The sequence below is a fragment of the Zootoca vivipara genome, chromosome 3 (assembly GCF_965207765.1).
Source record: "Zootoca vivipara chromosome 3, rZooViv2.hap1.1, whole genome shotgun sequence".
NCBI lineage: Eukaryota > Metazoa > Chordata > Lepidosauria > Squamata > Lacertidae > Zootoca > Zootoca vivipara.
Window position 1 is genome coordinate 3,372,831 of NC_142586.1, and position 13,602 is coordinate 3,386,432.

Genomic DNA, 13,602 nt, shown 5'->3' on the forward strand with positions numbered 1-13,602 from the left:
AAATTAGTAAAATCAATTTTATTTTTTTTAAAACCAACAAAAAGAACAATCTTCTTACCAAATTAATCAGCTGAGTGTGGACAATGTCTTCCACCAATACTGCTGACTCCTGGAGGGGCCTGCGAGCATCTCCTAATGAAAACCTGAAAGGCAATTATTTTGAAAGTTACTTAAGTGTTACCAAAAAAGTTTTTCAAAAGGTATTAAATCACCGTGCTTTAAAAGAGTAGCAAAGAGGAGGTAGGGCACACAATGCAAGTGGACTGTAAGATTATATCACATTACAAATTAAATATCACAACTAACAGAAGAGCTTAATGTGACTTTATTGTACAAATGAACTCCCAAGTACAAGTCATGCCATTTTTTCATAGTCATAGACTGAACTGTAATTAAGTTTGGGCATTTATATATATATATATTTGATTTTGATTTCCCCCCCCAAATATCTTAAACACAATACAACTTAACAATATTATTCTCCTTAAAATCTTATCCGAATTAACTTCCCTCCACCTCTCTTCTGGCTTCTTTATATTGCTCTTACTTAAGCGTGTTTACTATATATACATTCTATAAATGTCTATAATTCCTTTAAAAGTTTTTGTATTATATTATATAGTTTTTGTATTATATTATAACATACAATCCTTATTATATTTTTAAAAAATCAATAAAAATCATTGAAGGAAAAAAAATTGGGCATTTATATCCCACTCTACTCTTCAACAGGTTCTCAGGGCAGGGTTACTTAATCAAAATAAAATAAAAAAAATCCTTCCAGTAGCACCTTAGAGACCAAGTAAGTTTGTCATTGGTATGAACTTTTGTGTGCATGCACACTTCTTTGGATCTTTGGGTCACCATCTGCAGTGACCCAAGAAAGTAAAATCTCTCACTGCCTCCATTTCGTCCCCTTCTATTTGCCAGGAGGTGATGGGACCAGTGGCCATATTATACAGCAAATATTACCATGCTAAATATTAAATTTGAAAATAAAATAAATGACAATAGGATACCATTTCCCCCCCACTGTGCTTCCCTTCGATGCAGCCATATTTTTCTCTGCGACATTTTTTTATAAAAAAATATACATTAGGGAATATTTACTTTTTTACTTTCTTTCAAAATACTCAGATCCTTAATAAAGCTATAATCACAAGAGGCCACTGGCCTGACATTTGTTAAAAAGGTGAAATACCTGGGAGTTAATATGACTGGTAAAAATATAGATTTGTTTAAAAATAATAATAATTATGAAAAATTGTGGAATGAAATCAAAAGAGATTTAGATATATGGACCAATTTGAAATTATCTTTGTTAGGCCGAATTTCAGTGACAAAAATGAATGTATTGCCAAAAATGTTGTTTTTGTTTCAAGCGTTACCTATCTGGCAGGGGAAGAAACCCAGAGTTAAATATAAATTATTAACAGATACGAAAGAAAGAGGAGGCTTTTCACTGCCAGATTTAAAGTTATATTTTGAAGCTGCTGCATTTTGCTGGATGAAAGAATGGTTTCTGCTTGATAATACTGATGTTTTAGATTTAGAAGGTTTTGACAATGCATTTGGTTGGCATGCTTATTTGTGGTATGATAAGATCAAGGCCCATAAAGGTTTTAAGTATCATATTATAAGAAAATCATTGTATAATGTTTGGGATAGATACAAAGATCTTTTAGGAAAAAAGACACCCAGGTGGATTTCACCTTTAGAGGCTGAAGTTAATAAAAAGTTGAACATGGAGACCAGGTGGCTGACGTATAAAGATTTATTGGTGGAAGAGAAAGAGCAGTTTAAGTTAAAAACATGATCAGTTGAAAAGCCATTTGAATGATTGGTTGAAGTACAGTCGTACCTCGGGTTACGACCACCTCGGTTTGCGAACAGTTCGGGTTACGAACTGCGCACCCCCGGAAGTGTTTTCGCCCCGCGCGTGCATAAGCCGCGCGATCGCGCGATCGCGCGATTTGCGCATGCGCAAAGCGCGAAAATCGCGAAAATCGCGCTTTGCGCATGCGCAAAATGGCGGCGCCCATCACGCTCGGTTTGCGAACTATTCGGGTTACGAACTGCGATCCGGAACGGATCGCGTTCGTAACCCGAGGTATTACTGTATTATCAAATAAATGAAATGTATAAGCTGGATAAAAAAATTGGTTTTCAAATTGAAAAGTCAAAATTGTTAGAGCCAAAAAGTAAGAACCTTTCAAGGATGTATAATTTGTTGTTGGAGTGGCATACTAAAGATGAACAGACAAAATCGGTTATGATTGAGTGGGCAAAAGATGTAGGACATAATATAATGACAGAAGATTGGGAAAGGTTGTGGAAGAAGAATATGAAGTTTACTGCTTGTAATGTGTTAAAAGAGAATATGATGAAGATGATGCATAGATGGTATCTTACACCAGTAAAGCTGGCTAAGATGTATCACAAACAAGACAACAAATGCTGGAAATGTAGGAAAGTCGAAGGAACCTTTTACCATATGTGGTGGACTTGTCTCCAAGTAAAGAGCTTCTGGGATAAGATTTATAATGAGTTGAAGAAAGTGTTTAAAACACGTTTATTAAGAATCCAGAAGCTTTTTTACTTGGTATTACAAGAAAGGAATTACCTAAGAAAGATATTACCCTTTTTCTGTATGCCAGCTAGAATTGTATTAGCAAGGAATTGGAAATCCGAAGATATACCTACGGTGGACGACTGGCAGATGAAGCTGATTGAATTCATGGAACTGTCTGAACTGACTGGGAGACTCCGGGACCAGGAAGAAGAATCAGTGGGAGAAGATTGGAAGAAATTTAAAGTATTTTAGAAAAGAATCATAAGATTATTAATATTCAATAAAGGATTTGGAAGTATAAGGAGGTTGCAGAAGTAAGTTAAATTAATGTAATATGTGTTAAGATTTAAATATATGTTAGGATGTTATTATGCTCTTAAAACTAAAATTATATTATGAGGTTTTGGAAATCTTAGAATGAAAAGGGATTAAGAGTAATATTTAGATTAGATAATTAAGAAATAGAATGGTATTAAGATTTAGAAAGTGCTAAGTAAGTAATATATAGAAATGTAGAAGGGAAGGAAAGGAGGAAGTCGACAAAGATACAGAATATAAGATTGAGTGATGTATTTTTATGTTTTTTATTTTTGTTGTCATGGAATGTATATGATATGTTAGTTGTTTTTATATTGTGTTATCATAATATATATATATAGAGAGAGAGAGTCTCCTCCAGCACCGTAATTCAAAAGCAATTCAAAAGCTTTTCCTTAGGGCGTCCCTATTTTCATGGGAGAAGTGTTGGAGGGTATGCAGTAGTACTACTACTGTCCTGGACAGAACAAAGTCACAACATTGCTTTAAAATGTTGGCAATATAAAATGGAATAAAAAGATTGAACTGACAGCAAGACATTCTCAGAAGCTCCCTCAAGGGAAAGTGTGTTAACACAGATAAACACTGATCGGAGAATACCAGTTATTCCAGCTGAGCCTCACTGGCAGCAACAAATATCAGAGAAAAGAGAATTCGGGACAGAGTCCCCATTAGGAATAGTCTCACCCCATTGTGATTGTTGTTAGCTACTTCCACACTCTCATCAAGGTAGTTTGGGGAGTTCTTGCTTTTCTGTTCTGTATACAAATGGATCTAGAAGCATTTCAGTTTTCTTATATTTAATCATAATGTTTGTGTTACTGTCTTTTGGTTCTAAAAATGATTCCAGATGGAATTATTGTAAATGGAAAGAAAGTACTTCCTATGCCTCTGTAATATAAAATATGTTACCTTTTAATACCTACTTTAATACCTTCTTTTGATCTGTCACATAAAAGTACCAATCCAAATGAAATACAGAAAATATGAGCAAATAAAATGTTTTACCAAGTATGTCAACAGAACGTTATTGACACATGTGGTAAATATATGAATATGAACATATATATATTATATTAGGAATAGGCAACTGGAACCTGTTCTGCCAATGAAGCCCTTGATCTCAAGAGATTACATTATTATTAAGTACCGCAGCCATTTACTCCAAAGGTTTTACCTATAACATCATCATCATAGCAGGCATCCCCAAACTGTGGCCCTCCAGATGTTTTGGCCTACAACTCCCATGATCCCTAGCTAACAGGACCAGTGGTTGGGGATGATGGGAATTGAGAGTCCAAAACATCTGGAGGGCCAAAGTTTGGGGATGCCTGCATTATAGTATTCAGGATGGTACAATACTATAATGCTATAAATAACACTTTTCTGATTATGTTTTCTGTGGTTCTGCCCAGGGAGTTTTCTTTCCACATTACACATCGTCTCTCTCAGCTGTTTGTTTGTTGTTGTGTTTTTTTAAAAAAAATCAGTACCATGACAAAGCTGATTACTATTGCTCTTTGCTTGAAACTATTCCTTCTTAAGATTTCTGATATGCTCCCTCCTAATTCCTCATGGTCACCTTCTCATCTTTTGAATATGAAGTTTGGTAAAACTGAACTTCACCTTCTCTCTTTCTTTCTTTCTCTCCCTGCCCTTGCACAATTAAGTTTGCTTCTATTAGGTAATCCCTTTTTCTCTATTCCTCTAGCCCATAGTATTAGCATTGTATTTAATTTACTGAAATATGTTTTTTATCATTAATTATCTAGGAAATTTGTACCAGTCTCTCTTTCAAAGCTACTCAAACTAATTTCTTCACTTAGACTGACCACTGTGCCTCTCCTATTAGTCTTTGCTGCCTCTTCTATCAATTCTGCTTCCTCTGTCTTGAATTACTCAACTTGGATAATTAGTTTCCTTTGCTATGATAATTTCACACCTCTTTTCTGTTTACTTTCTTCAGTCATATTTTATTTAAACTTTTTCTATGGACCTTCACATGTCTTTTCTATCTTCTCCTCATATGAGAGATAAACCCAGTGCCACAGTGCAGCTCAAGGATGCATTTAAGTGTCAGGGGACCACCAGGGGTCAGCGAAGAGCCTGGTGGAATGGAGTGAAGGCTCTCGGACACTGCCAGAGCCCCAGAGCCTAGCACCTGGCAGCTTCCTCCGGAAGGTGGGACTGGAGCTCAGGAGGAGGTGCAGACCCTTAGGGATGTTGAGGAGACGAGAGCTCCTGAGGGAGAGTCACAGAGGGCAGACCAAAGCACTCAAGAGGGGGAGGCTCCGGGAGCTCAACTGAGCAGCTCTAGTGGAGCTCTAGTTCCACCAGCACCCTCTCCCCAACAGAGGAGGGGGGGGGAGGGAAGAGGAGGGACCAACGGAGGAGGTTCAAGGTGCCCAGGGGGCTATGTTGGCAGAAGCCACGAAGGGAGGTGCTTCCGAATTCTGAATCAGATTAGTACAGTCATGCTTTTTGATGGTCTGTCTTGTACATATCCTATATAATAAAGTCCCTGTGTATCTGCGTCCAGTCCCTGTGTCCCTGTGTCCGCGCTACTGCGCATGTGCCCCACGGACACAGGGATTGGACGCAGAGACTTGGAGCGCAGAGATCGGCCCCTCCTCTGCCTCCTCCCGCTGTCCCGAGTGGCAACGGCCTCCTCCACCTCCCTTCTCCTGAGGAGAAGGAAGAGGCCTCTGCCGCCGCCTCCCGCAGCGCGCCTCAGGTCACTCCACCGCAGCAGGGAGGTAGAGGAAGCCGTCGCCACTCGGGACAGCGGGAGGAGGCGGAGGAGGGGCCGGTGGGCCTCAGGCGCGCGACGGAGGCGACGCCTGCACGGTCCCAGGGCTTCCCCTCCGTCCCCGCCCGGCTAGAGCCCGTTTACTGAACGGGCTGAATGACACTGTAGCCTTATATAGTGTATATAATAAAACCCTGTAAAAACCAAATACGGGGTTTGGAGCTGATTACTCGTGAGGAAACCAGCAACACCATTACATTAGGTAAGTTTTTTCTAAAATTTAATTTCTATCTCAGTTCCCAGAAAGTCTGTGTTGTCTCCATCTCCTCCACCACCCAACCTCTTTGGGTAAATAAACCTACTATTGGGTAGTTTAAGAAGTTTTCCTGTAACCAAAGTTAATAACTTTATAATGAAATAACAGGCTTGCTTACGGGGGAGGGGTAGGAATTCAGGTTTATTGCACACAACTATAAGCTAAACCACAGAGCCTAGGGCTTGCCAATCAGAAGGTCTGTGGTTCGAATCCCTGCGATGGGGTGAGCTCCCGTTGCTTGGTCCCAGCTCCTGCCAACCTAGCAGTTCGAAAGCATGTCAAAGTGCAAGTAGATAAATAGGTACTGCTCTGGCAGGAAGGTAAACGACATTTCCGTGTGCGGCTCTGGTTCGCCAGATGCGGCTTAGTCCTGCTGGCCACATGACTAGGAAGCTGTACTCTGGCTCCCTTGGCCAATAATGCGAGATGAGCACTGCAACCCCAGAGTCGTCCAAGACAGGACCTGATGGTCAGGCGTCCCTTTACCTTTTTAGAAGCTCAACTGGATAAAAGTTGTTATAAGAAGTCTTCTCTGCATTTAACACACTTGTTTTAACATGTCAATTTTTCAACACTGAAACATAAAGCACAATTAACATGGAAAAACTATTTCTCTTCAAGTCACTATATGAACTAGTAATGTATCAATTGAATCTAACTTGATTAATTACCTAGCACATTCGGGGATGTAGCCAGTGCTAGTCCGATTCAGAGTAGACTCACTGAAATTAATAGACTTGGCTAACTTAGATCCATTATTTTCACTGGGTCTACTCTGGGAAGGCCCTACCCGCCCTGCCCCCCCCATTTTCTACCTCTTCATTACACCCAGTATAACAGGGGTCCCCAAACTAAGGCCCGGGGGCCGGATGCGGCCCAATCACCTTCTAAATCCGGCCCACGGACAGTCCGGGAATCAGCATGTCTTTACATTAGTAGAATGTGTCCTTTTATTTAAAATGCATCTCTGGGTTATTTGTGGGGCATAGGAATTCATTCATATATTTTTTCAAAATATAGTCCGGCCCCCCACAAGGTCTGAGGGACAGGGGACCGGCCCCCTGCTGAAAAAGTTTGCTGACCCCTGCAGTATAAGTTGCTCCTTGCTCCTATAAAACAGAAGTAGTAATCTCATATTGTCTGCCATGGGATGCTTGAAACAGACTAGTGATGTATGGTGAAAATATGCCCAGAAATGTCAAAAGGCACATCTCAGTTTTGTGCTTTGAGGTTAGTTTCTGCATTTGCCTTGTTCACAGGAGCATGCGAAAGTGCTGGCTCCCAAGGAGCTTATCTCAGCTGCTCAACCCCTCCTAGGCTTTTTCGTTCAGTGTGGCTAACCATAGGACAAACCTAGGCTATAGTTCATGGTTAAGCAGGCAAGATGTTAACCATGATCCCAGGTTCAGACAACATGCTACGCCAAACCTTGGTTTAGCTGCCTGGCTGCAATGAACTGAAAAGACTGTAATTGAAAGTATCATTAAAACAAGTACTACAGTAATTAGTTCAGAAAAACGATAAACACTAGAAAGCTAGTCAGTTGTTGTTAGGTTGAGAAATCTACTCCATGTACTTCCAGCAGTTCTAGCATACTGGAATCTGGAGCAGTTCTGCTGCAGGTTTTCCTTATGAGTTGAGCTCCGTCAGCAGAAGCTTCTGGCCAGGCAGCCGTGAAAGGTTCTACGGTAGCAGGCCTCCATTCTGGGTACTTGTTTCATTCTGATACGGACGAAACAAAGCTATTCTCTGCTTAGACCACTTCTCTACATTTGTCTGCAGACGGCGTTATACTAGCCGTCCCCATCACACTGAACGATGTTCTGTACATAAACAGTAACATACTTGCTTTGTTTGATTTATAGCAACCTAAAACAGGAGCAAGCAGTACCTCAGTCACCCCTAAAAATTGTTGCATTTCAATTTAAGCACTTTCAGTGTAAATTAACTGTATAAATCCACTGACTGACAAAAAACATATAACATAATTCAATCCAGTTGTGGGATCTAATACGTTCCATTTGTCACAGAGAGCTTCAGTCTGGATCAAGAAAGAAACGAGACAATAGACTTTCTAGAGTATGTAAGCTGGATTGTGATCAATCATTTCTGTAAAATAAGGAATATGTTTGACTCAGTCTCAACAATACCATTCAGTGATAAAGGAATTTAGCAAGTCCAGAAAAAAACGAATGTTCAAATGTTTCTCTCAAGGGAATAGGATGAAAAAGAGATAAAGAAAAGAGGAAGTCAAAACATAATCCCAGTGTATACATGGTAAGTGTTAACTAAATGTGGAAATCCTAAACTATTTTTCAATCTAAATTAAAACTGCAAGAGTATTTTAATAGAAACCTAAACGTTACAAAATACAAGTCTTTAGCTATTTTGACGCCACTTTCAAACATTCTGTTCAAATTTCTGACAATAAATTAACCAATACTTTAAAGCACTCGAACTTTACAAAAGACACAGAGGAGCTTGAGTTAAATGTTGTTTTTGAAGACCACATCCTTAATTGGACACTAAATAACAAACCCCCGTTTCCAGCCATTTGAATGTTCAGTAGAAAACACAGGAAGATATGAACACTTCTGGTAGTAAATGATGTAAAATGTCTTTCATTTAGGTGCTATCATTCTGAAGATAAAATGTTCAGGAAGCTTTCTACATACTGAAGGCCACACACTAAGGCACTCACATAATTAAGTTTTGTTGTTTTGCTTAACTCTCTCTCATATACACACAACTAGCTGGAGGTCTCATCCACGAGTGCCGGAGTGCCTCCTCTTCTCTCCAGGCTGCTTTACCATTGCCAAGTGAGTTCCTAAAGCCACAACTGCTTCAGTTTGCTTGGCCCTTTGCCCTCGGATGGCTCAGTGGATCTTTATTATTCTTGCAAGTGTGGTTAGCTGCGCCAAGTGTCACACCATGTGGTGTCCGCTCAGCTGATTTATCTCACAAGGCTGTTATGATGGGTGCAGATTGCACACAAGCCTGCTGTTCTTACAGGAAATCCAGTCCCTCATTTTTGAATCCTTTGACTTTGAGACCAGGGTATTCTGACACTGGCATTTTTAAGATAATCTGAGAATACCACCAAGGGGCATTCAAGCAATTTGTTACAGTAAATTGGAATTAGTATATTCATTTAAAAAAAGATGTTAAACAGAGTCAATGGACACAGATTTTTCAAAGCATACCAACAGCAGGTTTCACTACTTAAAACTAGCCTAACCATTCAAGCTACTCATTGTAAAAGCCTGAATGAAAAAACACAGAACTCTGAGAATGTAGTGAAGCTGGTCAAGAAAAGGGGGAGATTTTGTCTGAAGAAGTGGAGGTAATAACAGAACGGAAATGGAAGTTGCTGATTAGAGCCAACTAGTCAAAGCAGGAGAGGTTGTCAGTGGAAGGACTCTTGGGATTTGGAAAAGGTTTTGGCCAAGAATAAGTCTTAAAGAGGATGGGCTAAGAGTAAGGTAGGGAGAGGAAGCAAAACACAGGAGGGAGTGGTTGGCCAGCTGGTGGGCTTTCTCGTGTGTGTGTGTGTGTGTGTGTGTGTGTGTGTGTGTGTGGCATGTGCACACGCATTATAGCACCGATCTGTATTTCTGTGTGGAGATTTCTTGACATGATGGAGGTGAGGAGGGCAACAGAAAGTGCTAGAGGGTGGGGAAGAACGCAAGGTTACATAAAAGTTCCTGTGCTGGGAAATGATGTCTCTTTTGGATCCAACAGTATTTCTAGATGCTAAAGCAAGAAAGCAGCTGTTTTTATCCCCCAAGATGGGGGCTTAATGATTAAAATGTACTGTAAGTAAAGATTAACAATCCCATTTTCCTGTCTGTCGGTCAGGGTGGGAACACCTGGATTAAGAGGTTACAGTCTTGGTTAAAGGTCTTGCCTCTTTTTGGGTTAACATAAGGAAGATTAACAGTAACTGGGACAATATATGTTGTTTACCTCTAACATGGCGACCTTATTTTTTATTTTAACAAGCAATTCTGAGAACAAGCAGAGGAAGCAAGAAGGTTCAAGGTTCCCACAGGCGTGCCGACATAGGCAACATTTCAGAGTACATATTCCGCCTGGCATTTGGTTATGGCTCAGACTACTCCTTTGACTTTATGTGACTAGAATTTCAGCCTCCATAACTTTACCTCCAAAAGTTATCGGGAATAAGCTGATCACATAACATTATGTTGCCACATAGCGCTCTGTAAAGTTTTGCCTATATAGCAAACTATTGGGTGGTTGTTTTTATTTTGATTATGTATTTTGTGGTTTTATATTTTGCTTTTATTCTGTGAACTGCCTTGAGACCTCCAGGTTTAGGGCGGTATATTATTATTATAATAATAATGCTTGCTTTTGCACAACAGGAAATATTGGATTCAATAGTTTTGATGTCTATGTCCAATTTGAACCTGTATTGCAGAGACCTATGCTGAATTTATGCCAAGACTTTTCACCAAGCACTTTGCTGGTGCAGACTGACTGAATAGTCTTGGGAGTTTTTAACTGGGATAGACAGCCCATCCTCATAAGTTTATAAAATAGGTTGACTTTTAAAGAGAACAAAAATTACTAATATTTATTTCCCATCTTCAATAGCAGCAGCCAGCCACAAGAGCTCTTTAAATCACTTGGAATAGTAATCTTAGCTTTTATAACTAGGATAATCTACACCAGCAGAAGCTACAGTTAGAACTGGATATGGAACAACTGATTGGTTCAAAATTGGGAAAGGAGTACGACAAGGTTGTATATTGTCTCCCTGCTTATTTAACTTATATGCAGAATTCATCATGCGAAAGGCTGGACTGGATGAATCCCAAGACGGAATTAAGATTGCCGGAAGAAATATCAACAACCTCAGATATGCAGATGACACAACCTTGATGGCAGAAAGCGAGGAGGAATTAAAGAACCTTTTAATGAGGGTGAAAGAGGAGAGCGCAAAATATGGTCTGAAGCTCAACATCAAAAAAACCAAGATCATGGCCACTGGTCCCATCACCTCCTGGCAAATAGAAGGGGAAGAAATGGAGGCAGTGAGAGATTTTACTTTCTTGGGCTCCTTGATCACTGCAGATGGTGACAGCAGTCACGAAATTAAAAGACGCCTGCTTCTTGGGAGAAAAGCGATGACAAACCTAGACAGCATCTTAAAAAGCAGAGACATCACCTTGCCGACAAAGGTCCGTATAGTTAAAGCTATGGTTTTCCCAGTAGTGATGTATGGAAGTGAGAGCTGGACCATAAAGAAGGCTGATCGTCGAAGAATTGATGCTTTTGAATTATGGTGCTGGAGGAGACTCTTGAGAGTCCCATGGACTGCTAGAAGATCAAACCTATCCATTCTTAAGGAAATCAGCCCTGAGTGCTCCCTGGAAGGACAGATCGTGAAGCTGAGGCTCCAATACTTTGGCCACCTCATGAGAAGAGAAGAATCCTTGGAAAAGACCCTGATGTTGGGAAAGATTGAGGGCACTAGGAGAAGGGGACGACAGAGGACGAGATGGTTGGACAGTGTTCTCGAAGCTACGAACATGAGTTTGACCAAACTGCGGGAGGCAGTGCAAGACAGGAGTGCCTGGCGTGCTATGGTCCATGGGGTCACGAAGAGTCGGACACGACTAAACGACTAAACAACAACAACAATCTACACCAGCAGCCTGCAGTATACTAATGGGTGGAATATGTCCTACTCTGCTTTAGCCATAATTTGTCAAAGAAGCCACAGCTGCTCTACTGACGTGCTTTGCAGAAGCAAAGGGCTGGCAAGGTGTCGTTGCATCACCAATGCCTTTGGCAGCTGCAGAAAGAGGGCAGAAGACACTAATACGCTTCTTCTCAAAGACCTTTGGTTGCTCTTGGTTGAACTAAACATAGAACAGAAGCCCCATCTGCTGTGAGCAATAATTCAATAAATATCATGGTTGATCAATAGAAATGGGTCATTAGAACTGTATTTAAGTTCAGGAATTTAAGGAGTTAAATAACTTCTGCAACAAAGTTCTCCACTGTAATAAAATAAAGTGATTCTCAGAGGTTTGTATGGGCTAAAAAATATCTTAATATAGTTTTAACTACTGTAATTAAAACCATTTCCTAGTGAAAATAACTGAAATATTACATGATAAAATTGTCAAGAGAAACAGCTTATTTTTACATTAATACTCTACAATACTTTCTTCAGCTTTCAAACAGAATACATAAGTGCATATGTATGTGTGTGTGTTCGCACACGCATGCCTGGAAGATGTCACCTGGAAGTACTTTGTGGCAAACAACATAAAGATAACAGAACAGAGAAGGTCTAGTTCAATCCATTATAAATACCTCATTCTTCCTAAAATCACAAAAACATATTTAAAGTTAAGAATTCAAACATGCTTCTTCATTTAACTGCAATTTGGCAGAAATTTTGGAACAAGAAAAGAAGATTTTGAAAAAAAATGCTTTAAAGTCCCTTGAGTTTTGATCATTTTTCTATAAAAACAAAGACAGAAAGTTTGGAAGATGACTGCACCTATTAATTACACTTTTGGTTACTGAGCGAGTCCCTCAAAGCTCAAGAGCTATGTCATTTGCCTTGAAACATCGTTTGAGGGGGGCGGGGGGAATGAATCACTATGAAACAAGCAAAGTTGCTGTGAATCTAGTAATAACCTGTCATTGTTACCTTAAAAGAATTGGGAGAAATTATATTTTAAAAATTATCTTTTATAATCCAGATGCAGTGTCGCACAGTAAACCTGTCCCTGCCCTGTATAATCAATCACCTTTTGGCACAGCATCATATGGAGAAAATAATTGCCTATCAACCTTCCCTTCTCGGAAATCCGCTGCATGGGAATTGCTGTGGACCAAGGTTGGCTTCTGGCTATAGGGGTCAGGAAGGCATTTTTCAAGGAGATCTCTCTTTGTCCTTGAAACCCTCAGTTTTTCATCTTCTCATCATGTTCTGCTGCAACTTGGGCAGAGATGGAGTAAGAAGGATGGCCAAGAAGATGCCTTGTGCCTATCCTACAGTTGAGAAGCATTCAGAGCCACATAGCACAGGGGGAGCAATTGTCAAATGTGCCCTGATCTTTGTCTCAATCCTATTCTCCTCTACCAAGCAGACAACAGTCTAACGTCCTCCTATCTCACTGTCAAATTAAACAAGATGTGTGAGAAAGAGAGTGGAGTGTGCATGTTAGAATAAAGCAGGAACCTATTTACACACAGTGAGCAAACCCTCATCTTTTCTTCCCTACAAGCACATAGGCATTTATTATTATTATTATTATGATTATTATTATTATTATTATTATTAACATCAGAAAGTGACCTTGAAACAGTGTTTGAAACTTGCTAGCTGCCAGGCACATTTTGCACATGGCTATCAGCCACTTGCAACCAAGTGAAGATGCCACCTGATGTCTTGACCATCTGGAGATGCATTTATGGGGATCCTTGGATCTGGACTGTCTTCACACACTAGCAACACATCCTGTAGAATTCTAGTTGTTATATGCACAATCAGAATGAATTTCAGGGTCCGAAAAGTCATATTGAAAAATATGACTTTCAAGCCACCTGGCTCAAAATGGCAACTAGGCAATCCATTTGGTGCACACAGCCTTGGACACACAG

At 40.0% G+C, this 13,602-nt stretch overlaps 1 protein-coding gene across 10 annotated transcripts in view; it reads right to left on the reverse strand.

The window, feature by feature from the left end:
• The window catches only part of SUPT3H (SPT3 homolog, SAGA and STAGA complex component), a 318,564-nt gene that overhangs the window by 172,787 nt on the left and 132,175 nt on the right, over positions 1 to 13,602 (reverse strand). For all 10 annotated transcript variants that reach the window (XR_015949276.1, XM_088667094.1, XM_088667090.1 and 7 more), the window contains one exon: positions 59 to 143. Coding sequence is in view for 9 of the 10 variants with exons in the window: in XM_088667094.1 (XP_088523220.1) it covers positions 59 to 143 (85 nt within the window). In the remaining variant the exon portion in view is untranslated. The remainder of the gene's footprint in view (positions 1 to 58; positions 144 to 13,602) is intronic.